Source organism: Marmota marmota, unplaced genomic scaffold (assembly GCF_001458135.2).
Source record: "Marmota marmota marmota unplaced genomic scaffold, marMar, whole genome shotgun sequence".
Classification (NCBI taxonomy): domain Eukaryota; kingdom Metazoa; phylum Chordata; class Mammalia; order Rodentia; family Sciuridae; genus Marmota; species Marmota marmota.
This window is the reverse complement of record NW_026000103.1, coordinates 5026507-5053833: the sequence shown is the minus strand read 5'-3', so window position 1 is coordinate 5053833 and position 27327 is coordinate 5026507. Positions and strand designations below refer to the sequence as shown.

Genomic DNA, 27327 nt, shown 5'->3' with positions numbered 1-27327 from the left:
TTTTTTTTTTTTTTTTGTAGATGGACACAAAATAGTGCCTTTATTTTTTTTTTTTTTTATGTGGTGCTGAGAATCAAACCCTGGTCCTGCCCGTGCTAGGTGAGCGCTCTACCGCTGAGCCACAATCCCAGCCCCTCATTGTCACATCTTTTATAGAATATATTTATTAATGCAGTTACAAAATAATGTACAAAACCAAAATGTATTGTAGTTTCTGGGTATCTTCAAAGAGCCTGAACCCAGTTTTTAGAAAGGTTAAGTTGAATATTCAGATGCTATCAAACAAAGCAACATAGTTATCTTTTCAGGTTTGAATAAAAGAATGAAAGAAAGAATTTCCCCTCAAATCTATACCAAAATATTACATAAATATTTAGGAAAAAAATTTGCTACTGCCTTTTTCCAGAAAGAAAAATATGGCACTTATAATACTTGTAAAGCATGACTATATAATATTCATTAAAATTTAAGAAAAAAAGTTGGAAACAAATTCAAGCCAGGAATGACACTGAAAAAGTAAAGTGTGATGGCTTATAAACATGTGATCAAATTTGGGTCTGAGGATTCAGTTGTCAATGATTTTTTGTTGTTGTTGTTGCAGTTTTGCAGCTTGAACTCAGGGGCTCCACTGAGCTATAGCCCCAGCAGCTATTTACTTATTTATTTATTAGCAGCATCTTGATGAATTGCTGAGGCTGTTCTTGAACTTGCAATCCTCCTGTGGCAGCCTTCTGAGTTGCTGGGATTATAGGCCTGTACCACAGCATCCAGACTGCAGTTCTTAATTAAAAAGGGATATTATGATAGAATGAACAACATTCTCAATAATAGACAAAGGAATTTTTGTCTTTTCTTTTTAAATCAAATATATTGGGGATATAATTTACATGCAATGAAATAACTAAATGCATTTAGTTATAAAATTGGATGAATTTTAAACATGTGTATGTTAGAGTGTATGTAAGAAAATATATAGAATATTTTCTTCACCTGTTTTACAATCAGTTACCCATTACACCTAACTGATCTCTTTTCTCTTACTTCAGTTTTATTTCCTCAAGAACTTCTTAATTTTCATAAAATTTGAGTTATACTTGTAAAGGAGTTTAACCAAACTGCACAGGTCAAGGGAACCATCCTACTGCACTTCTTTTACTTTAGATATTGCAATTTCTGGGGTTTTCAGAACCACGTCACTTCAGTCCAGCTGGCTACAAGTTGGGGATTCATATAGGCTTCATCAGGTTAGATAATATGCTAGAATAATGCATAGAATTTGGGAAACTTATATTTTATATCGTAGTCTTACTATAGCAAAAGGGAACAAGTAAAAAAATAAACAGTCCAAAGAAGAGATGCTTGGGTAAAGACTGGGAGGGCTCCAATTATGAGTCTTTTATTGTTGACTGAAAGAGTTGCTGTGATATATGATAATACACATGGAGTTATTATCAAACCAGAAAGCTCTTTGGTGCTTCAGTGTCCAGAGATTTTTAATTGAAGCTTCATTATGTAGTGATAATTGATTAGATCATGGGTTGCATTGTTAAACTTCACCTTCAACTCCCTTCTCCTCTCTGAAGGTTGAGTTGATATATGGTTCAAGTACCCAACCTTCTAGTCATATAATTGGTCTTTCTGGAATGACCAGCTCCTATCCTATGTCGTCGCATTAGCATAAACTATCAGATGTCCAGCATTAGTCATCTCACTAGTTTAAACTATTTGGTGTGGCCTTTGAGACACCTTCCAGAGTAATAAAGACACCTCAAATGCTCCAGAAATTCCAAGGTTTTAGATATTATCTCCCAGGAGCTGAGAAAAGCTCCACATTTCTCTAGGTAAAGCCAAATTCCTTACTACACATCCAGTATGTGTTCTTTAATGTCTGAATTCTTTGCTTAGCTTGTTTGTGAGATTCATCTATGTTCCCTGTGACTGTAGTTTCTTTTTGTAAAAAATTGAGTAGTATTTCATCCTATGGCTATACCAAAACTTATTTACCCATTACTTATTGATGGACATTAGAGTTGTATCTCCTTTCATATTTATTTGCTTATACTTATTTTGCTTGTATAAAACAAAAATAGGAAGGGAATTGATGTTGAAATGATGTTGTTTTTCCAATAGTAATAGTTATCTATTGTTGCTTAAATAAGTAGATAAAAATGCATTATTTTAAAAGAACTTGAGTACTTAATTATCAAAAATATTTTTAGATCAATTATGTATGCAACTAACAACAGCTTTATCACATAGCTCTTCTCACAGTGACAGAAAATGAAAATATTTTCAATTTTAACTTATATACATATTTAAATTATAGAAAATTATGATAGGTATAAGGTCTGTGTTACAATAAGTAATTTATGTGACAGAAAATGGGTAGAATTGTGAAATTTTGGAGAAGACAAATGAGATAAAATTTCTGATTGTTTAAGAACTTATTTTTTAAAAATGGATGATGATAAGGGAAAAATCTTCAAAATATTTAGATTCTCTATATTTAGAGGAGGGATATATGACTTTAAAAAAATGCCAACATTTACAACATACCAGAAATAATATGCTTTACAACTAGTTAAACATATGATAAGAATTTTTAGATGTCAAAGGTATATGAGGGCTTACATATTAGATTTGGGGTAACAAATTTCCATAGTCTTTGCTTAAAATAACACAGATTTATTCTTAGAGTTCTGGTGATCACAAGATTGAAATAGGTCTTATTGGACTAAAAGGAAGGTGTTGGCAGGGCTGCGTTCTTTTGTGAGGCTGTGGGGATGAGTCTGTTTGCTTTTCTAGCACCTAAAGGCTATCTGCATTCTTTAGCTTATTTGTGGCCCTTAGTCCCATCTTCTTAGTGAGCAGCATAGCATCAGATCTTTCTCTGACTCCAACCTCTTCTGCTTTCCTTTTCTGCCTTAAAGAACTCTGATGATTACATTGGGTCTATTGTCATAATACAGAAGAATCTCCCACTTTAACAGCAGATTAGCAACCTTAATTCTGTCTCACTGTCATAGCATTTTCATAGGTTCTAGGGATTAGGATGTAGACCTCTTTGGAGAGGCCATTCTTCTTCCTATTATAATATTCATAGCTTTAAAAAAATGGTGTATGTTAGTGAACAAGTTTGAAGACCACTGACTGACTTGTTCTTGCTTTGGCATTTGACATTGTTGATCACTTCTTTTTCTAGACTCCTTTGATTCCTTGATGTCATGCCTGTTTCTCCCCCTTCCATTCAGATACTGTTCTTCATGGACTCTTCTTGAGCCTGTCCTTCCAACATGTGTGTGCCCTATGATTCTTTCTTTAGCTATCCTTTTTACTCCTTGTATTCCTTAGAGGATCCATGTATAACTAGTGCTTTATTTACCATCTGAAAACTGATGACTCCCATATCTTATCTTTAACCCAGCTCTCAGCCTTAAACTTAAAGCCTGTGTACCTAGCTGACTATAGACATCCTAAAAAGACCTCAAATTCAGCTTGTTCAAAATTTTACTCCTCTTTTTAATTCCAAAACTTCCCCTTGAAAATGCTTTTTGTATTTGGCATGACCATCCACTAAATAGTACCAAAAATAAAAACTTAGGAGTTGCTATATTCTTACTCTTACTCTCTGTATTTTACATTTCTATTGGTCTACTTTCTGTCTCAGCCCTTTTGCTTTTGTCTTACCTCTATGTTTTTTTTCTGTGTGTTTGTGTGTGTTACGTTTTAGCCTACTAATAGGCATCCACTCTTAGATGCAACTTCCTTTTATTCCTTCCTTCACTCTTCTCTCTGTTTCTGCAAAGAAGTAATTTGGAGCATTATAAAGCATTGAAGAATATGAGGAAGTTAATTTAAATTTCATTTAGTTTCCCTATTTAAGAAGATGATTAATATTTATATCAAGTTGTTTTATGTGTACTTTAATACAAATGAATATACACAATTTTTAATTGCTTCTCTCACACTTTTAAATGACTACAGTTACATCTCATTAGGTTTTAGTAAGGGTTGAATTAGTTAATGCATTTAAGCAGTGCCATAGTCTGTTGCTTATCTTTGTCTTCAGTATCAGTAATATTCCCCGTTCCTTACTGTATGAATTAACTGTTCAACTAGGTATGTAAGACCCATGATGTGATTCTCATGTTTCTACAGTCTCACTTATCAGTGCTCTCAATAATAAACCACAACTCTGCCAAACTGAACTGCTCATTTTTCTAGATGTGAGATATCCTATATGTCTCCAAACATGGAACAAACTTTTTTCCTGCTACTAAACTTGAATAGGAAATTATTATATGGATTATCATATTGGAAATATTAAAACATCATAGTTTCTATCTTTAAAAGCAACTTCATAGAAGATGAAGAAGTTTTGCTTACATTGTGTTGCTAACATTGATCTTCGATAAAATGTGAGAGCATGATACTATATTTGTAGTTCTTTGACTAAACTAGCCCAGCTATGTCGTTTTCTTTTTATTAAATTTGACATAGAGGCAGAGGCTCAGAAATATGGACCTATGATTGGGTAGTTATATTCCTTAGACAAGGTGTTTCCCAACTGGAGGGGTTCATAGAACCCTTCTCAAAGGAGTCCATGGACGGAATTCAGGAAGAGAAGGACAGTCTGTGGACTCTTGGATGGAAAAAAAATTGTATCTTATTTTGCAAAACACTAACTAAACTTTGGCATTTCCTTCAATTGTGAGTGGTGATGACAGACCATGATAGTGTTATCAACAGAGTGATATTACTCATAGAAACCACAGATATTTTATATCATACAACAATTGCAGCTCAGTGTTTAAATTCACCTTTATTAATCAGCATGAGACCCATCACATATACCGCAAGTTATTATAATGTTCTCATATACAGATGAATGCTGGTGCAGTATAGTGAGCCAAGTTAAAGGACAAATCTGCACGTAGTAGTTGTTCAACTGTCAAAGGAAGGTTATATGTTTTTTTTCTGTCTGTTGCTTTCTAGCATACATAAAAACATGATTCTCTTTATTTTCCTTGAAAGAGCACCCTATAGGCACCTGGAAATAATTCAGAACTAATTTAAAAGAGTTACTGTAGTTACCTTTACCTTTATAGTATCAAATTTGAACCATATATTCACAATCTTTTTTTTTTCCATTACAAATTGTATTGAATATTTTCACCTAGGCAAAGGTGAATTCATAGACTTTAGGATAAAAAACTTAAGTACAATAGGTTTTGAATTTAAAAGTATTGGAGAATTCTGTTATTTTTTGAGAGAAGCTTACAACTTTATAAAGTGAACTGTGGAAGTTTTAATTATATTTGTAGTAGTATGTGAGTGTAAATCAGGATTTTTATCATTTTTCAATATTAAAAAATGAGAAATTATCTGATGTCCAACATGATGTTGGACATGATGCCTATGAAAGACCACTCCATAGGTTTAGCATTCTTAGTTTATCTAAGCAACAACAATCACTGTGCTATGTCTTTTAAAAATCAATCTTAATTTATCTTTTATATATTATCTTATATTTAAAGGATTAATACTCAAATATAAAATATTTTGATAGCCATATTTTAGTAAAATTTGTTTCATTTATATTCCACATATTTTGATTCATGGCTTTAGAATGATTATTTTGAGAAGGGAAGGCTAGATTCTACTAAACTATGAGAGGTGCCCACAGCTCAGAAATGATTAAGACCTCTGCTTTCTTTATTACCCCAAATATTAGTTGTTAAGATTTGATTTTGGATGGCCCTATTTAGATACTTATACCTATAAATTGTCTGATAGAAACAAGAACTATTGAGTCTTTAAAAATTTTTTTTTTTTAGTTGTAGATGGACACAATAGCTTTATTTTATTTATTTTTATGTGGTACTATGGATGGAACCCAGTGCCTCAGAAGTGCTAAGCAAGCACTGTACCACTGAGCTACAACCCCAGCCCCAATTTCTGAGTCTTAATCAGTGTTATGGGTCTCCTTTCCCCATTGCACAACACAGTGTCTTTCCATATATATGAGATACTCAATAGTTACCCGTTTAATGAATTAATGAAGAAGGCACTACATAATGCTTTACTTAATTTTAATTTAATTTAACTCACTATTATTATTATTTTTTGGTGGTACTGGGGAATTAACCCAGGGCACTCTACCACTGAATTACAATTCTAGCACTTTTTATTTTTATTTTGAGACAAGGTCTTGCTAAGTTGTACAGTCTGGCAAAGATCTTAGGATTTTTCTGCCTCAGCCTTCTGAGTCATGGGATTAAAAGCCTGTGCCTCTTCACTTGGTTTATGTAGAACTTTTGGAAATAGTTTTATTATTTCTATAAAAGTGCTTGTGCTTAGTGTAAATCCTTCAGATAGTACAGAAATCTGCACAGAAGAAATGAAAATCACCTAGAGTTATCCTTATTCATTCTTAACATTTTGATGATTTCTACAAATATTCCATACCTGTGTGCAAACATATGCACACAAACACACAAAATTTACATGCCATCATGTGTCATTGTAGTTTTTTTTCCCCCTTAGTTAATGGATAATGAATGTCTTTCCATGTCAGTAACGTAAATCTATATCATTAATTGTATATAATTAAGATATTGCACTATATATGTACTATAATTTACTCAGAAAATCTGTTGATACTGATATTTCTTTTTTTCACTATTTTAAACAATACCATAATAAACCATGCTATAGTTAACATGTTTATTCATATACAAGTTTGACTTATGCAATTATTTTCTTGACTCAATTCTTAAGAAACAGGATTATATATTTTACATTTAGCAAAATATTTTCTTTCATAAAAGTTGCTTTATACTACATATGAACAATACTGACTGAGAATTCTGGATTTCCCATAACACATTTGGCAGACAAAGTTTTGATAGTCTTTTCATCTTGATTAGTGTGAAAGGCAAAAGACACCATATTATTACTTATTTCTATGATTTTATTATTAGGTTGTATATCTTTTCATTTGTTTTCAGCTCATTCATATTCTTTTACAAATTATACCATCATGTTTTTAATTTTTTTTTTGTTTTTTATTTTATTGTTTCTTGTAGAATTATAAAGAATAAAAACTTATCATATAGTCATTTATATTGTCACTTTGCCATTTATAACACAGATAGTTTTTCTAGTTTCCATTTTAATTTTTTATGGCATTTTATATAGTTAAATTATTAATCATCTACTTATGATTTTTTATGGAGATGTACTATAGAAGAGCTACTTTTTTTTCTTTTTTTTTTGTGCCAGAGATTGAACTCAGGGGAACTTAACTACTGAGCTACATCCCCAGCCCTATTTTGTATTTTATTTAGAGACAGGGTCTCACTGAGTTGCTTAGGGCCTCCCTAAGTTGCTAAGGCTGGCTTTGAACTGAAGATCCTCCTGCCTCAGCCTCCTGAGCCACTGGGATTATAGGAGTTCACCAGTGCACCTGGCAGGCTGGCCATTCCTTTTTTTTTTTTAATTTTAAATTTGTTTTAATTAGTTATACATGATACTAATTTGCTACTTTTTTATATTAACCTAATGCAGTTGTATTGGTTGTGATTTAATTCCTCCTGGTTGAATATCTTTATTTTAAAAGGATATATATGAAAGTCATTCAAAATTGATTTAAAAGAAAGTGACAAGATATAAATAATATTTGTATATATTAGAAATGAAGTGGATAAGTATATTGCTTATATTTATGTTTTATAATTTTTAATTTTTTATAATTTTAATTAGTTATACATGACAGTAGAATGCATTTATGCACTTCAATATATCATACATAGATGGTATATAATTTCTCATTTTTCTGAGTGTACATGTTGCAGAATCATATTTGTCATGTAGTCACATATACACATACAGTAATAATGTCTGTTTCATTCTACTATCTTTCCTATCCCACATCCCCTCTCCTCCCCTCCTATCACTTCCCTCTACATAATCTAAGGTAACACTATTCTCCCTAGTGCCCCCCACCTTATTGTGAATTAGCATCTGCATATTAGAGAAAACATTTGGCCTTTGGTTTTGTGGGATTGGCTTATTTTGCTTAGCATCATATTCTCTAACTCCAACCATTTACCTGCAAATGCCATAATTTCACTCTTCTTTAAAGCTGAATAATATTCCATTGAGTATATATACCACATTTTCTTTATCCATTCATCTATTCAGGGTCACCTCGGTTGGTTCCATAGTCTAGCTGTTGTGAATTGAGCTGCTATAAACATTGATGTGGCTGTGTCACTATAGTATGCTGATTTTAAGTCCTTTGGGTATAAACCAAGGAGTGGGATAGCTGGGTCAAATGGTGGTTCCATTCCCAGTTTTCTGAGGAATCTTCATACTGCTTTCCATAGTGGTTGCACCAATTTACAGTCTCAGCAGCAATTTTGAGTGTGCCTTTTTCACCACATCCTTGCCAACATTTATTGTTGCCTGTATTCTTGATCATTGCCATTCTGACAAGAGTGAGATGAAATCTTAAAGTAGTTTTGATTTGCATTTCTCTAATTGCTAGAGATGTTGAACACTTTTTTCATATATTTGTTGATTAATTATATTTCTTCTGTGAAGTGTCTGTTCAGTTCCATTTATTGATTGGGTTATTTGTTTTTTTGGTGTTAAGGTTTTTGAGTGCTTTTTATAACCTAGAAATTAATGCTTTATCAGAGGTGGATGTGGTAAAGATTTTCTCCCAATCTGTAGGCCCTCTCTTCACGATATTAATTGTTTCCTTTGCTGGGGAGAAGCTTTTTAATTTGAATCCATCCCATTTATTGATTCTTGATTTTACTTCTTGCACGTTAGGAGTCTTGTTAAGGGAGCCAGATCCTAGGCCGATGTGCTGAAGATTTGGGCCCATTTTTTCTTCTATTAAGTGTAGGGTCTCTGTTCTAGTGCGTATGTCTTTGATCCACTTTGAGTTGATTTTTGTGCAGGGTGAGAGAGAGAGGTTTAATTTCATTTTGCTACATATGGATTTCCAGTTTTGCCAGCACCATTTGTTGAATAGGCTATCTTTTCTACAGTGAATATTTTTGGCACCCTCGTCTAGTATGAGATAACCATATTTATGTGGGTTTGTCTTTGTGTCCTCTAATCTGTGCCATTGGTCTACAAGTCTGTTTTGGTGCCTATACTGTGCCGTTTTTTGTTATTATAGCTCTACAGTATAGTTTAAGGTCTGGTATTGTGATGCCTCCTGCTTCACTTTTCTTGCTAAGGATTGTTTTAGCTATCCTGGGTCTCTTATTTTTTTCAAATAAATTTCATGATTGCCTTTTCTATTTCTATAAAGAATGTCATTGGGATTTTAATAGGAATTGCATTAAATCTGTATAATGCTTTTGGTAGTATATCCATTTTGACAATATTAATTCTGCCTATTCAGGACCATGGGAGATCTTTCCATCTTCTGAGGTTTTCTTCAGTCTTTTTGTTTAGTGTTCCATAGTTTTCATTGTAGAGGTTTTTCACTTCTTGATTGATTCCTAAGGGATTTTACTTCATTTTTTTGAGGCTATTGTGAATGGAGTAGTTTTCCTAATTTCTCTTTCAGTGGATTCATCGCTGATGTATAGGAATGCGTTTGATTTATGGGTGTTGATTTTATATCCTGCTACTTTGCTGAATTTATTTGTTCTAGAAGTTTTCTGGTGGATTTTTTTTTGGATTTTCTAGATATAGAATCATTTCATCAGCAAATAGTGATAGTTTGAATTCTTCTTTATGAATTTGTATCTCTTCATTTCTTTCTTTTGTCTAATTGCTCTGGCTGGAGTTTCAAGGATGATGTTAAATAAAAATGGTGAGGGCTGGGGTTGTGGCTCAGTGGTAGAGCACTTGCCTAGCATGTGTGAGTCCCTGGGTATGATCCCCAGCACCACATACAACTAAATAAACAAAATAAAGGTATTATGTCCATCTGCAACTAAAAAATATTAAAAAAATTTATGGTGATGTAATACATAAAACTATAGCATATGAGACAAGGAGGGGGATTGGGGTTATAGCTCAGTAGTAGAGCACTTGACTTCAATGTGTGAGGCCCTAGGTTCCATCCTCTCTGTACTACCAAAAAAATTAAAAAAGAAAAATGGAAGCTGGAAAAAAAATGGGGAAAGAGGACATCCTTTTCTTCCAGTTTTTAGTGGAAATACTTTCATTTTTTTCTCCATTTAAAATATTGCTGGCCTTGGGTTTAGCATATATAACTTTTACAACGTTGAGGTATGTTTCTACTATCCCTAGTTTTTCTAGTGTTTTGAACATGAAGGTGTGCTGTGTTTTGTCAAATGCTTTTTCTGCATCTATTGAGATGATCATGATTCTTATTTTTAAGTCTATTAATATAATGAATTATGTTTATTGATTTCCATATGTTGAACCAACCCCGAATCCCTGGGATGAATCCCACTTGATCATGGTACGCTATCTTTTTTATGTTTTTGTGTGCGATTTGCCAGAATTTTGTTGAGCATTTTTGCATCTATGTTCATCAAGGGTATTGGTCTGAAGTTTTCTTTCCTTGATGTGTTTTTGTAGGGTTTTGATATCGGGGCCATATTGCAGGCTGGCCTTTCTTCAGATTCTGTTGCCCATATTTTAGTCTGTACTTTTCACATTAAATCTTGAATTTATCTGAAATTATTTTTGGTATAAATAGTAAGAAAATGATTAGGCTTTTTTACATCTATATGACCAGCTAGTGCCAAAGTTTTTTTATTTTAGCAGTCATTCCTTTCCCTAATTAAGATATGCCATTAATCATTCATTAAGTTATAGGTACTTGGATCTATTTCTTGTCTCTCTGTTCACTTTATGGGTCTCCTATCTCTTCTAGTACCAGTGTCATACTGTTCTTTCCCAGGAGTGTAAATCTTTATATACTTTTACTTTTTTTTTTTTACAGTTTTTAATTTTTTTAATATATCACTGCTTTGAAGCACATTGCAATGATTTGGTCCAAAGTTTGAAAACTGATCTCCATGTTCACATTTCTCAATTTTTTTAATAGTTTAGAGACACAAGCATAGCTTTTGAAAACAAGGAATTCTTGAAGGTTGTGTTGTGTTGAAGTCACTAGAAAAGTGTTGCATATAAATAAGAGATAATAGTGAAAAGCGTTCCTTGGAAAGTAATCAGGGACTAACTAGATTTTTAGACCTTTTCAGCTATGTTTAAGGAGTTTGAAATTTATTCCTGTATCTGAAGAGAGTCACTAAGGCTTAAAATCAGAGGGTATGACAAGATCTTATTTGTGTGCTGTAAGTCATTCTGTCCACAGTGTGAAGGATGGAATGAAGAGGGAAATACTGGAGAAGAATAGAAAGACTCTTGCAGTAATGTAGGTGAGATGTGACCTTGATCACAGGGAAAATTGAAAGGATTGGAGAAATGTTAAGGACAGAATGTGGGGACTGTGGCAAGGGAGATGGAGATGTAAAAGATTATAAAATATTACCAAATGTAGAAGTGAGCCAGAATTTCATGCAGTTAACAGTTTATGTTGCTCATACTACTGACCTATGAACATTACTCATTATTATCTATTAATATTATTATACCCATTATTGTTAACACTATTTATTACTTCTTTTTGGTTAAAGGAGTGTTTCCCAATCTTTTTATGAATATTAGAACTCTATTTTACTTGTTATTGATTCTTTTTACTTGTACATGACAATAGAATTCATTTTGACATAATTTTAAAAGCATGAAATATAGTTTGTTCTAATTTAGTCCCAAGTACTTCCCCTTTCCCTCCTGGGCTCTTTCTCCCTGTTACCTTCCCTCTATTGTACTGATCCAGATTTTTGTTTTTAATTAGTATCTTGTGGATGCACATGATGGTGAGACTCACTGTGGTATATTTATATATATATGTATATAGGAAAGTACATAGGAAAGATTGATCCATTGTCTTTCCATAGCCCATCCTTCTTCCCTTCCCTTTATTCTACTTTGTCTACTCCATCAGTCTTTCTTCTATTCTTTTTTTAAATTCCCTCCTTTATTTTGGATTAGCTTCCATATATCAGAGAAAACATTAAACCTATGAGTTTTGGGGACTGGCTTATTTTACTTAGTATGATAGTCTTCAGTTTTATCCATTTACCAGCATATGCCATAACATCATTCTTTTTTACAGCTGAGTAATACTCTATTGTGTATATATACCACATTTTCTTTATTCATTCATCTGTTGAAGGGCACCTAGGTTGGCTCCATAGCTTAGCTATTTGAATTGTGCTGCTAAAAACATTGATATGGCTGTGTCACTGTAGTATGCTGATTTAAAATCCTTTGGATATATAATGAGGAGTGGGATAGCTGGGTCAAATGGTGGTACTATTCCTAGGTTTTTGAGGAATCTCCATACTGCTTTCCAGAGTGGTTGTACCAATTTGCAGTCCTAACAGCAATGTATGAGTGAATCTCTTGTTAAGGAAGTTAGTTCTTTAGTCGACATGTTGGCATGTTGGGCCTACATTTTCTTCTAGTAGGCCCATGGTTTCTGGTTTAATTTCTTGCACTTTGAGTTGAGTTTTGTATAGGGTAAAAGATAGGGGTTAAATTTCATTCTACAACATATGTATTTCCATTTTTCCTAGCACCATTTGTTGAAGAGGCTATCTTTTTTCCAATGTATGTTTTTGGTGCCTTTTTTTTTTAGTATGAGATAACTGTATTTATGTGGGTTTGTCTCTGTGTCTTCTATTTCATTGGTCTTCATGCCTGTTTTAGTGCCAGTACCATGCTAGTTTTGTTACTGTAGCTCTGCAGTATGATTTCAGGTCTAGTTTGTGATGCCTCCTGCTTTACTTTTCTTGCCAGGATTGCTTTGGTTATTATGGGCCTCTTTATTTTTCCAAACAAATTTTATAACTGCTTTTTTTCATTCTGTGAAGAACATCATTGGAATTTTGATGGGAATTGTGTCGAATCTGTTTAGTGCTTTTGGGAGTATGGAAGTATTTTGATAATATTAATTCTGCCTATTGAAGAACATGGAAAGTCTTTCCATCTTCTAAGATTCTAAGATATTTTTCAATTTCTTTCTTTAGTGTTCTATAGTTTTCATTGAAAAAGATTCACCTCTTTTGTTCGATTGATTCCCAAGTATTTCCTTCCTTCCTTCCTCGTAATTTCTTTTTTGGCAGATTCATCATTGGAATATACAAGGCGATTGATTATGGGTGTTTATCTTGTACTTGATACTTTTGATACTTTGCTAAATCATTTATGAGCTCTAAAAGTCTTTCCGGTGGTGTTTTTTTTTTTTTTTTTTTTTTTTTGTCTTCTAAATACAGGATCATGTCATCAGCAAACAGAGATAATTTGAGCTCTTCTTTTCCTATTTATATCCCTTCAATTTCCTTCTCTTGCCTATTGCTTTGGCTAGAGTTTCAAGGACTATGTTGAATATGAGTGGTGAAAGTGGGCATTCTTGTCTTGTACCTGTTTGTAGAGGGAATGCTTTCAGTTTCTCCATTCAGAATAATGTTGGCCTTGGGTTTGTGATATATAGCCTTTACAATGTTGAGATAAGTTCCTTTAATCCATAGTTTTTCTAGTATTTTAAACACAAATGGGTGCTGTACTTTGGTAAATGCTTTTTCTTCCTCTATTGAGAATCATGTGATTCTTGTCTTTTGTCTGTTTATGTGGTGAATTACATTTATTGATTTCTGTGTGTTGAGCCAACCTTGCATCCTGGGATGAAACCTACTTGATCATGGTGCACTATCTTTTTAATGTGTTTTTATGTGCAGTTTGCCAACATTTTATTAAGAATTTTTTTGTATATGTTCATCGAGTATATTGATCTGAGGTTTTCTTTCTTTGCTGTGTCTTTCTCTAGTGTTGATATCAGGGTGATACTGGCTTCGTTGAATGAATTTGGCAGTGTTCCATCTATTTCATGGAATAATTTATTTTCTATTTCATGGAATAATTTGAGGAGGATAGGTATTAGTTTTTCCTTAAAGGTCTGGTAGAACTTGGCCAAGAATATATCCAGTATTGGGCTTTTCTTTTTGAGAAGACTTTTGATAGCAGCTTCACTTTCATTACTTGAAATTGATCTGTTTAAGTTTTCTGTATACTCCTGGTAAAATTTGGGTAGGTCATATGTCTCTAGGAATTTTTGAATATCTTCAAGATTTTCTAGTTTCTTGGGGCATACATTTTCAGAATATTTTCTGATGATCTTCTGGATTCCAGTAGTGTCTGTGGTTATCCATTTTAATTAGAAAAGAATATTGTGGGCTGCTCTTTTCCCTTGTTAGTTGTATTTTTAGTAGCAATTGACTTTTGTAATATTATCAAAAGACTTAATTTTATTACTCACAACACTATGAGCATAAATTATTCATGTATATGTTTTGTTAGGGATAAAGGTAAAAATGGAAGTGTTAACATGAAGGAACTTTTACTATAAACTTTTCGAATTCCCTACTGCCCCTCTATGAAATCTATAGTCCACAGGTTTAGAAACAGTGGTTGATACAATTCTTTGGGATTTTTTTTTGAAGATTTTAACTGAAGTTATGTAGTTTTGCCCTTTCTTTTGGAAAAAACAATTTCAGAATATAGCGTCTGCTTTTTCTTTCTTTTTCTTTTTGCAGTGCTGGAGATCATTCCTGGTGTCTTCACGTGTACTAGGCAAATGTTCTACTGCTGAGTTGCAGCCTTAGCCCTGGGGTCTGCTTCTTTTTTTTTTCAAATTTTTTATTCTAATTTGTTATATATGACTGCAGAATGCATTACAATTCATATTACACATATAGAGCAGAATTTTTCATATCTCTGGTTGTATACAAAGTATATTCATACCATTCTTGTCTTCATATGTGTAGTTAGGGTAAAGATGTCCATCTCATTCCAGTATCTTTTTTACACCCATTTCCCCCTCCCTTCCACTCCCTCCCCTTTGCCCTATCTAGAGTTTGTGTGGTCTTGCCATGTTCTCCCTCCCAACTCCACTATGAATCAGCCTCTTTATATCAGAGAAAACATTTGGCATTTGGTTTTTTGGGATTGGCTAACTTCACCTTGCATTATATTCTCCAGCACCACCCATTTACCTGCAAATGTCATGATTTTATTCTCTTTTATTGCTGAGTAATATTCCACTGTGTATATATACCACATTTTCTTTATCCATTCATCTACTGAAGGGCATCTAGGTTGGTTCCACAGTTTAGCTATTGTGAATTGTGTTGCAATAAACACTGATGTGGCTGTGTCTCTGTAGTATGCTGTTTTTAAGTCCTTTGGGTATAGACTAAGGAGAGGGTTAGCTGGGTCAAATGGTGGTTCCATTCCAAGTTTTCCAAGGAATTTCCATACTGCTTTCCATATTGGCTGCACCAATTTGCAGTCCCACCAGCAATGTATGAGTGTGCCTTTTCCCCCACATCCTCGCCAACATTTATTGTTGTTTGTATTCTTGATAGCTGCCATTCTACTCAAGTGAGATGAAATCTTAGAATAGTTTTGATTTGCATTTCTTTAATTTCTAAAGATGTTGAACATTTCAGGAAATAGAAAAAGAGAGATCACATATCATCCGGATTCAATTTGGGCAAATCATGTGACTCTAGAAATTTGCCAATGCCTTTTATTGGAGTACAAGTTTTCAAAATAATTTCTAATTATCTTCTGTATTTCTGTAGTATCTGATGTGATATTTCCTTTTTTATGACATATGTTAGTGTTTTGAGTTTTCTGTCTCCTTCTGTTTGTTAGCATGGCTAAGGGTTTGTCAATTTTATTTATTTTTTTGAAGAACCGACTTTTTGTTTTGTCAACTTTTTCAATTGTTTCCATTTCATGATTTCAGCTCTTATTTTAATTATTTCCTGTCTTCTACTGCTTTGGGGGTTGATTTGTTCTTCTTTTTATAGGGCTTGCTAGGGCTTTGTTGGCTTTTTTTCTTTTAAGGATTGAACTCCATACAATGAACTTTCCTGGTAGTACTGCCTTCATAGTGTCCCAGAGATTTTAATACGTTTTATCTGTCTTCCATTTACCTCTGAGAATTTTTTATCTCCTCCTTGATGTCTTTTCCAACCCTTTGTTCATTCAGTAGCATATTATTTAGTCTCCAGGTGTTGAAGTAGCTTTTATTTTTTATTTTATCATTGATTTCTAATTCCATTCCATTGTGATCTGAAAGAATTCAGGGTAGTATCTCTACTTTTTTGTATTTTGCTTAGAGTTGCTTTGTGGCATAATATATAGTCTATTTTAGAGAAGGATCCATGTGCTGCTGAGAATAAAGTGTATTCATTCATTGAAGGATGAAATATTCTATATATGTCTGTTAAGTCTAAGTTATTGATGGTATTATTGAGTTCTGTAGTTTCTTTGTTCAGATTTTGTTTGGAAGATCTATCCAGTGGTGAAAGAGGTGTGTTAAAGTCACCCAGAATTATTGTGTTGTGGTCAGTTTGACTCTTGAACCTGAGAAGAGTTTGTTTGATGAACATAGATGCTCCATTGTTTGGGGCATATGAATTTATTATTGTTATGTCTTGCTGATGAGTGATTCCCTTAAGCGTTATGAAGTATCCTTCATTATCCCTTTTGATTAACTTTGGCTCAAAGTGTACTTTTTGTAATATGAGGATGGAAACCCCTGCTTGCTTCTGCAGTCCATCATCTGAGTAGGATTATTTTTCCCAACCTTTCACCTTCAGTCTGTGGATGTCTTTTTGTATGAGATGATTGTCTTGGAGGCAGCATATTGTTGAGTCTTTTTTTGATCCAATCTGCTAGCCTATGTCTTTTGATTGGTGAGTTTAGGCCATTAACATTCAGGGTTACTGTTGAGACATGATTTGTATTCCCAGCCATTTTGTTTATATTTGTTATTTAACTTGACTTGGTTTCTCCTTTGATTAGTTTTTCCTTTAGTGTAATACCTTCCTGATTTTCATTGTTGTTTTTCAATTCCTCTTCATGGAATATTTTGCTGAGGATGTTCTGTAGTGTAGGCTTTCTAGTTGTAAACTCTTTTAACTTTTGTTTATCATGGAAGGTTTTTATTTCATCCTCAAATCTAAAGCTTGATTTTTGCTAGATATAATATTCTTGGTTGGCATCCATTTTCTTTCAGAGCTTGATATATGTTGTTCCAGGATCTTCTAGTTTTCAGGGTCTGGGTTGAAATATTTGCACATAATCTAATTGGTTTTCCCCTGTATGTAATCTGATTCCTTTCTCTTATGGCTTTTAATATTCTCTCCTTATTCTGTTATGTTAGACATTTTCATTATAATGTGCCTCTGTTGTGATTTTGTACATTTGGCGTCCTGTAAACCTCTTAAATTTAGTTTTCCAATTCATTCTTCATGTTTGGAAAATTTTCTGATATTATTTCATTGACTAGATTGCTCATTCCTTTGGTTTGGAACTCCATTCCTTCCTCTAACTCAATAACTCTTAAATTTGGTCTTTTATGCTATCCCATATTTCTTTAATGTTCAGCTCATGGTTTCTTACCATTTTCACTGTGTGGCTTACATTCTTTTCAAGATTATGTATTTTGTCTTCATTGTCTGAGTTCCTGTCTTCCAAGTGGTCTAATCTGTTTGTGATGCTTTCAATTGAACTTTTAATTTGGTTTATTGTTTCTCTCATTTCAAGGATTTCAGTTTTTTTTAAGAACCTTTATCTCCCTATTGAAGTAATCTTTTGCTTCCTGTATCTCTTTATGTAGCTTTTTGTCAAAATGAGCTTTTGCTTCCTCTCTTATGTCATCCTTTAATTCACAGAACATTTTAATTATGTACATCCTGAATTCCTTGTCTGTAATTTCTTCTGTTGTGTTGGCCGTGGATTCTAATAATGTGGTATCTTGATTTGTTTGGGGCAGTTTCTTCCCTTTTCTTTTCATATTGCTTTTGTGTCTTCCCTTCTAGCTCTGTGGATCCTAGGCATTACTGTTTTTACTCTATAGGCTTATAGTGCCCCTGTAGCGATCTAATACCTCTCCTCTGAGGTGAAAGACAACATTATCAGATCCCAACAAAAACAATATACACTCTAAAAACAAATGTGTGCTAATAAGACATTTAGAGTTTGGTCACAATTTGCAGAAATGGTGAATTAAATTATTATCTACAATATACTCAGTAGAGTACATAAAACACACACATACATATTAAGAAAATTAAAAAAAATGTCAAGATAGAAATTGGTGGGAAAAAAGAAAAAATATATATATCACAACTGTAGTATACTATTCAGACTTTCCAGTCCTCAAAATCCTAATTTATGCAAAGTACTTGTTTTCATATGTGTTGGGGATATGAGGGCCGGAGAATAGAGAGGGAGAGGGAAAAAAAAATCTTGAAGGAAGACAGAGGGATTGTTTTGATTGGAAATCAGTATCTTTCCTGCTTCCCTTCTCATCCAGTAGGTGGGGTCATCTGTTGTTACCTGTTATCTCTGCCCTCAGGATGGTGAAGGTAACCAGGGTGTAACTGTGCTGGGTTAGCGGCTGCTGGGTACCTGGCCAGCTGGAGTTCCAAACTGGGAGTTTCCCCCTAGTGAAGATGGTGATGGAGGTGCCTGCTTTCAGCGGTGGGGTGTCAGGTCTGGTGGGGGGAGCTCAGCAATGGTGTTGTACAGTGAGTTAGAAATGAGCTCTATTGAGCAGTATGTGGCTGTCAGCTGACTTCAGAGCCTGTGTGAAGTTCTCAGGTGCAGGCAGGGTACTGCATGTAAGGGACTATCCCTGCTGCTGCAGAGTCCCAGACTGGGGGAGTCCCACATTGGTAGATGGGGGTCCACACAGGAGTGGGGCTGGAATTCCTATTTGTGGGAAGCTGCTGGGTGTCCTGCATGTGAGCAGCCTCCGTGGCTGAAAGTTCTGCGCGGGTGTTGATGGTTCCCCTAGTGTATCCCATAGTCCTGCATGGGCGAGTAGTTGGGAGATCTATTCTGATGCTGAGGGGAACCCTGGATGGCTCGTTGGTTGTGATTCCTGTGTGGGAGCAGGGATATCACTTGCAGAGAAGCAGTATTCTCACTTATTGAGTCCCAGGTCTCAGAGTGACATAGAATGCTGCCTCCCTCTGGCCCGCCATCTTGGATCCCTCTGGGGTCTGCTTCTTAATGAGACTGTATTAAATGGAAAAAAGTGACTAATAACTGTATTTAACATAAAGAAGAATTTGTTAAATGTAACAAGTGAAAAACTTAAAACTGTCTAGACAAGTAAATATGAGGAATTTTAGTGACCTTATTTTTTCTCAATATCATTATACAAATAATTTTACAACTGTGTCACTAGAGGGTATTTTCTTTATTTAATATATAATTAATTGTATTCCATACTGTACAATGTGAACTATTTTGTAAAAACATTTCTTACTTATTAATTCATAAATTATTTAGTACTCTTACTGTAATTCACTTGAGAGTCAGGAACTTAGAGTGTATTTCTGTTTCCCACTTCTTAAAAATTCAGAAGAATGTCTTGTAGAATTATATTATCATTTCATTTAACTTTTCAGAGTGGTCACTGTCTACACAAACACATTCTGTGATGTAGTAAAAAAAACACTACTCATTAAAATTTAATCATAGTTGATTTTGCTTTTAAGGCTCTGGTTTTTTAAAATATTTTTCTTAGTTGTCAGTTGACATTTATTTTTTATTTGTATGTGGTGCTGAGAATTGAACCCAGTACCTCACACATGCAAGGCAAGTATGAGCTATATTCCCAGCCCACTTAAGGCTCTTGATTGTGAAAATATTTTTTACTTTTTAAATTCTTTAATTTTGGAGGGGTGGTGGGTAATGGGGATTTAATCCAGGGACAATTTACCACTGAGCTTTTTAAAATTTTCTACATTCCCAGGTCTTTATTATTTTTTATTTTGAGACAGGGTCTCTCTAAATTGCTGTGGGCCTTGCTAAGTTGCTGAGTCTGGCCTTGAACTTGTGATCATTCTGTCTTAGCCTCTGGATCTACTGGGATTATAGGTGGCTACCACGCCTTGGCATATCCCTCAATATTTTTCAAAAACAAGATTTTATGTTTTTTGTCTTTAAAAAATGTTTGACATATTATTGAAGTTAATTTCTCTTGTTATTATTGAATGCATTCTTATGTTCTGTATTGTTGTAGCTGTTAGGGAAGTAAAATGAAATATGATTATACCAATAGACATAAAAAATATCCATATATGCTAAACTGGCACAGAAGTTTAAGATGAAAAATAACACAAAGAATTACAAGGTAGCTGGATGAACAGAGAATGCATATATTAAGTATTGAAATGGTGTATTATATTGAATGTTATAGACAAATATTCTCTGTTCATTCAACAATGAACTATTTAATTCATACTGATGTTCAGTAATTCATTTAATCAGTATTCTGCATTATATGTTGATTGTTATGCAAAGCTACTAAATTCTTTTAAGGAACCTATTAACAAAAGAATTACTTTAATTGTACTCTGTATGCCTTTTGTCCATGGGATTCTTAGAGTGTATGTTTACAAGGAATGGCATATAGAATTAAACTTACATTACCTTATATTTATATTCTTAGAAGTCAATGAGTCAATAATTGATAGAAATAAATTTTACATGTAGTATATTATACTTTATCCAATTTATGATTTTGATTTTGGTGTATAACCCTACAGAAATGTGCTTTTCAAATTTTGTCTGCTACATAAATTTTAAAAATTATCTTTTATACTTTGAGGAATAAGTGAAATGGACTAAAGCTCAAAGTTGAGAATATAGGGTCTCTATGAGGCAGTTCTTTATGCCATAGAGAATCACTGATCAGTCACCATCTCGGTCAGTGTTGCTCTTTAGTATTGAAGCGTACAGAATCCAACAATTAAAAAAGATGTTTTTATTGGGTAAAACTGGCTAAATTTTCTTTTTATGCTTATGGTGTAAAGACATGATTTAAATTAACTCCAACAGCAGAGACTCTTGAAATGTAGAATGGTATACTACTGAATATAAATAATCTCTCCATGCTTGTCATTTTATACTGATAGTGTCAAAGACAAGTAATGACAGATTAAGACCTGCCTAGCAGAGGGAAAACTAAATTACACGACTTTTATGAAGGCATAAATAAACCTATTAACCATTATCTGGAATACCAATTAGTAGAAAGAGCACTGACAATTTTATTTATCAACATTAAACACAATTATTAATTACAGACCTGATGAATCTAGCAGTAAGCAGGCTATGTTGGATATGCTGGGACCTCAAGTCCATTATATGAGAGGGATGATTACCGAAATCCTGTGGGGAAATAAGTAATTGTAGTTGTAAAATTTTAATTGCCTTGGAATAAGGCAAATTATATTTTCTTGTCCAAGAATATAAATAGTATGGCATCATGGTAACAAGCTGTAGTAGTTGTAAATAGAAAATGGTTTTATGTAAGGTTTTAAAAGAAAGAAAAGAGCAATGAATTTTTAGTGTCGGAGTGTTCCATGCAAATGACATACTATAAATATATGCAGATTTTCTTTAGATATATTCTTGAGTAGGTAAGCTACTTTCTGTGTACATCTTTTCATGGAGAAAATGAACGTGGGAGGTGACTTTGGATGAATTACTATTAAAAATATTCTTTTTTCATATTGTGATTAATGGCCATGTTCCCATTATGGTACATATGTAATTTAATTGAATACTGTGCTTTTTTTTCCTTTCTTTTTTTTCTTTGAAGATCCAAATTCCAGAATTTGTGGACATTTACTCATAGGTACAGCGAAAAATTCTTTTGCAAAACTCATGGATAAAATTAGTCTGGCAATGGAGAGTATACCTCTGCATAATGGCAGGAGTATATCATATGTAGAAAAAGATTCCCTGGTTCAGAGGTTGGCCCGTGGACTTCATAAAATAAACACATTGGCCCTGAAATATGGTTTGCGTGGCCATGTGCCCATTATGGTATGTCATTTAACACTGACTTTAGGACTGTAGATTTAATTTAAAATCAGACTCATTTATGGTTTAAATTATTTGTATATAATGTATTTAGATTGTCTTTAGGTTTCATGTAAACTTTTAATTCAATAAATAAATCAAATGTAAATAAATAGATGAGTAAAAGAAAGTCCAATAGAGTAGAGGAAAGAGAATGGAGGGAGGATGGGAGGGAAAATGTGGGGGATTATGTACTGAAATCGAATTTCATGAGAATGAATTTGTCAGAATGAACCCAACTACTATGTATAACTATAAAGCTCTAATTAAAAACATAAGTACTGGGCTGGGGATATGGCTCAAGTGGTAGCATGCTTGCCTAGCATGCGTGAGGCACTGGGTTTGATTCTCAGCACCACATAAAAATAAAATAAAGATATTGTGTCCACCTAAAACTAAAAAATAAATATTAAGAAAAACAACAAAAAAACATAAGTCCTGGCATGAGTTCTAAATACACTGTTCTCTGTATGCACAGTGCCACAGATTTGTATCAGACCCAATAACTGTCAATTCAGTTTTCTAGCCATCTAGTTAATTTCTTCAGGTGTTCATTTCATATAAGCCAAATTATCGGACACATGTAAAGTGAGGCTTTCACCTCTAAGTTTCAGCAATAGCTAAGTTTTGTATAATCTAAATTACATTTAACTTAGTAAAATAGTTCATGCTATTGATTTGTTAGTAAATCAGTAGTTACTGCTTTTTAAATTGCTCTTTTTTAATAACAGAAAAGCACAGCATCATTACAAAAGCAAATATTTGGATTTACACAAAGACTGCATGCAGCAGAAGTGGAACGCCGTTCTCTGCGCCTCGAGGTCACAGAATTCAAACGCAATGTGAATGAAATGAAAAAGGAGCTTGACAAAGCCCAGGGTCTCCAAATGCAGTTAAATGAATTTAAGCACTCTGTAAGTATATAGGATTTAAAAAACTGATTTTGGTTTTATCTCTATCTCTATGTCTTTTTCCCCCCTTTTATTGTTTGGTTTTTAAAAATAATTCAAAGTCTTGGGGCTGGGGATGTGGCTCAAGTGGTAACACGCTTGCCTGGCATGTACGGGGCTCTGGGTTCGATCCTCAGCACCACATAAAATAAAATAAAGATGTTGTGTCCACTGAAAACTGAAAAATACATATTAAAAAAATAATTCAAAGTCTCATTAATAGATTTCTTTTCTCCACAGAACTTTCCTTTTAAAATGCCTCCAGTTAAGGAGCCTAATATTTGGGGAGGAGATTTCCTCTCTTTTCACCTTATATTGAGTATTTTGAATGAATTAGATTATTTAGTATGAAATCAAGTTACTTTTCCAAATAAATATTCAATTTGTCTAACTTGCCATAAGGATTTGTAGTATATATAAAAGCAGTAGATAATTGAGAAAGAAAGGCTGTGTGACAAATAACATTAGATCAAGATGAAAATATGTATGAAATGGATGAAACATAATAAAAATACAGATATCCACATATTCTGTTTACAGTTGAGTTAGTTATTTGTGAGAGCTGCTATGGTGCTGTTTTTAATGCATATAAACAGTTAAAAGATTACCCCAAAACTTCAAAATGGTTGCATAACTGACAACAACTAATACAAATACGAATGTGAAATTTGTTCTTAAACCTAGCAGTGAGCTTCTTTTAGTACTTCTTTCTTTGGAGCACCCACGTTTGTAAGCATAACTTCTGTTTAAACATACTTTTAAAATGTATCTTTCAGTTAATTTGGAATTCACAGTTTTAACATTTGTAGCAACAGAGGCAGTGGCAAGTAATAGTTTGATTATTAATCCTATTTTTTAGTATAAATTTCTAATATTAATTATTACTCCAAATAGTTATACCTTCAAGGGGTAGAGGGTTCCTATGAATTGGGAGGGATAAATAATCATGAATTAAGTCATAGTTTTCTTTTAATCATCTGTCTTAAAGATACCACATTTGCTAGCAGTATTAACTATTAGAATAATTTACTTTATGAGAACAACATATTAGTAACTAAATTAATGAAATATTAAAAATAATGGAGTTGATCTTTTAAATATCCCCCCAGTCTCATTTTATAGTGAACTACCGGATACTGTTTGAAAATTAAGAAAGATTAAATTTATATACTAACAGATACTGTACCATTCATTTCCTTTGAATTTTTGAATTTTAAATTGAACAATGATTTTTATTTGTTTGTTTTAGTGTTAGGAACTTAAAAACTAATGTTTTGAATATCTAAACATGGTCTATTTTAATAGTAACTGTCTGAATAGAAAATACCCAGTTACTTAAATTTCTTTCCAACTCAAAAAAAGAGAAGTGTTGGTATAATTAGATTGATTAGATACTAGCTCTACTCTTGAGAAGTAATAATCATTTTATTAAGAAACAGAAAATTGCTCACTTGAGTGTTTGAAAACTTTCAAATTGAGAAATTGTGTAGGCAGAGTTTTGATATAACAAAATCAAAGCAGAAAGATTCCACGAGATACTCTTTATATTTATTTCTCTCAAAGATAAAACATCTATGAGGAGGGGATGGGATTTTGAATCTCTGAAGTTATTTGTGAAGAAGTTGAAGTTTCATTTTAAAATAAATTATAGTTCAATTTACTGAGCCATTGAATGCTCCAATAACAAGTATTATTTTCCAGGCATTGAACTATGCCTCTTTACAAGCAGGATCTCACTTGGTGCTAATAAGATAGTATGGTAGGCATTATCATATTCATTTTGCAGATGAGGAAACTGAGGGGATCAGAGGTTGTATAGGGATCAATGATGCACAGAGCTAGAGTGGCAGAGTCCTGGTTCAATCTGGAGTCCTGTTGGAAGCCGGGTTCTCAACCCCCCTGTCCTGACTCCCTCAGGCTGTTAGGGGAACTCAACATGAAACCTCCATAACTACTTTCAGGAAAAGCAGTGGAATCTGAGCTTTGAAATCTACCACGCTGCTTTATGACAGACTAAGCACATGCTGCTTTTTTATGAAGGACAGTGACAACAAAGACAGTAATCTAAGAGCTGCTCAGTAAGAGAGTTTCTAAAAGACTAGGATAGAGTTTGATGGAAAAAATTGTTTGGTTAGGAAGACATGGCTGCTAGGGAATTATAAATGTTTTTTTCTCTTTTTATTCATAAAAAGATTTTTATCCGTAAAAGGATTAGATGTGTTGTATTCTGAATTATTTTCCAGACAGAGAAACTGTAAAAGGCTGTGAGACAGTGATTAAATTAGGATTGGGAATATTGGTTTTTAAAAATTATTTTCACAAAAGCAACACCTGCACATGGTAGAATATCAGAAAATACTAAGAAAAAAATTACAAATAAACTATTTTAAAAACATCTGTAACTATCACTAATTGTTAACTACCATTATTATCTTGGTGTGTGCAACTCTATATATGCTCTTTAATAATTAAGTCATGCTGTGCAACTAATTTTGTTACCTAATTATAGCTTTATCAAAGGCCAAAAGCATTTATTTTTGTTCTGTAGGGCATAAATGGGAATGACAGAAATGTCAATACAATAAATGTATATTCATGAGAAAAAAAAAAAGATACCACATTTTCCCACTTACTTTCTTAGTTTTTTGCTCATAAAAGAAAAAAATGTATGAGCTGCTTCACCATTTTTTCCAATTCAAAAGTAAAACATGATAATTATAAATGACAATCAAGAAACATGTTTAAGTCAGGCGCAGTGGTGCAGGCCTGTAATCCCAGCGAGTTTGGGAGGCCAAGGTAGGAAGATCACAAGTTCAAAGCCAGCCTTGTGCTAAGCAACTCAGTGGTACCCTCTCTCTAAATAAAATATAAAATAGGGCTGAGGATGTGGCTGAGTGCCCCTGAGTGCAATCCCAGGTACCAAAAAACAAAACAAAAAGCAAAAAACCCAACCAACCAACCAACCAACCAAACAAACAAACAAAACACAAAAGAAACATGTTTAAGAAGAAAGTTTTAGTCACTCTAATCTTACCCTTTCAGCACCAATCACTATTGAAATGTGGATGCTTTGTGTTCACCATGTTTTTCTTTGTGTGTATGTATGCGTTTGTGGACAGAGTTAGTATAGAAATGTTGTATGTACAATTTGCATCCTGATTTATATTAATAAGCAAAAATTAATAATATGGTATTTTCCTGAGCCATTATTAATTTTATTTTAGATAAGTGAACGTTATTCTGTCTGAAAAATTTTCTGTATCAAAATTTTTCTGTTCCCCTATTCATAGACATGCAATTTTTCTAATAATTTACCACTGTACTTAAATAGTAAAGACCTCTTAATGCTTTTAAAAACCAGTTTTTTAATGAAATCCATTATTCTGTATAATTAAAGTACACTAATAAAAATTAAAGCCCGTTGTTTTGAAGTGTATATCTACTTTCTTTTGATTTACTTCCAATCATATATACAGATGAAATTTGAAATCTTGAGATAGACTGTCAAAATTGGAGATTTCTTGGAAAGCTGGGAATGGAGCCACCATTTGACCCAGCTATTCCCCTTCTCGGTCTATTCCCTAAAGACCTAAAAAGAGCATGCTACAGGGACACTGCTACATCGATGTTCATAGCAGCACAATTCACAATAGCAAGACTGTGGAACCAACCTAGATGCCCTTCAATAGACGAATGGATAAAAAAAATGTGGCATTTATACACAATGGAGTATTACTCTGCATTAAAAAATGACAAAATCATAGAATTTGCAGGGAAATGGATGGCATTAGAGCAGATTATGCTAAGTGAAGCTAGCCAATCCCTAAAAAACAAATGCCAAATGTCTTCTTTGATATAAGGAGAGTAACTAAGAACAGAGTAGGGATGAAGAGCATGAGAAGAAGATTAACATTAAACAGGGAAGAGGGGTGGGAGGGAAAGGGAGAGAGAAGGGAAATTGCATGGAAATGGAAGGAGACCCTCAGGGTTATACAAAAGTACATACAAGAGGTAGTGAGGGGAAAGGGAAAAATAATACAAGGGGGACAAATGAATGACAGTAGAGGGGGCAGAGAGAGAAGAGGGGAGGGGAGGGGAGGGGAGGGGGGATAGTAGAGGCTAGGAAAGGCAGCAGAACACAACAGACACTAGTATGGCAATATGTAAATCAATGGATGTGTAACTGATGTGATTCTGCAATCTGTATATGGGGTAAAAATGGGAGTTCATAACCCACTTGAATCAAAGTGTGAAATATGATATGTCAAGAAATATGTAATGTTTTGAACAACCAACAATAAAAAATTAAAAAAAAAATCTTAAATTTAACATGTTCTATGTGAAGAAAGGA

The 27327-nt window shown here is 33.6% G+C and overlaps 1 protein-coding gene across 5 annotated transcripts in view; it reads left to right on the top strand.

Annotated features, from left to right (window-relative positions):
- The window catches only part of Ccdc171 (coiled-coil domain containing 171), a 391269-nt gene that overhangs the window by 190172 nt on the left and 173770 nt on the right, over positions 1 to 27327 (top strand). For all 5 annotated transcript variants that reach the window (XM_048783928.1, XM_048783929.1, XM_048783925.1 and 2 more), the window contains 2 exons: positions 21764 to 21990; positions 22758 to 22940. In XM_048783928.1, coding sequence (XP_048639885.1) covers positions 21764 to 21990; positions 22758 to 22940 — 410 coding nt within the window. The remainder of the gene's footprint in view (positions 1 to 21763; positions 21991 to 22757; positions 22941 to 27327) is intronic.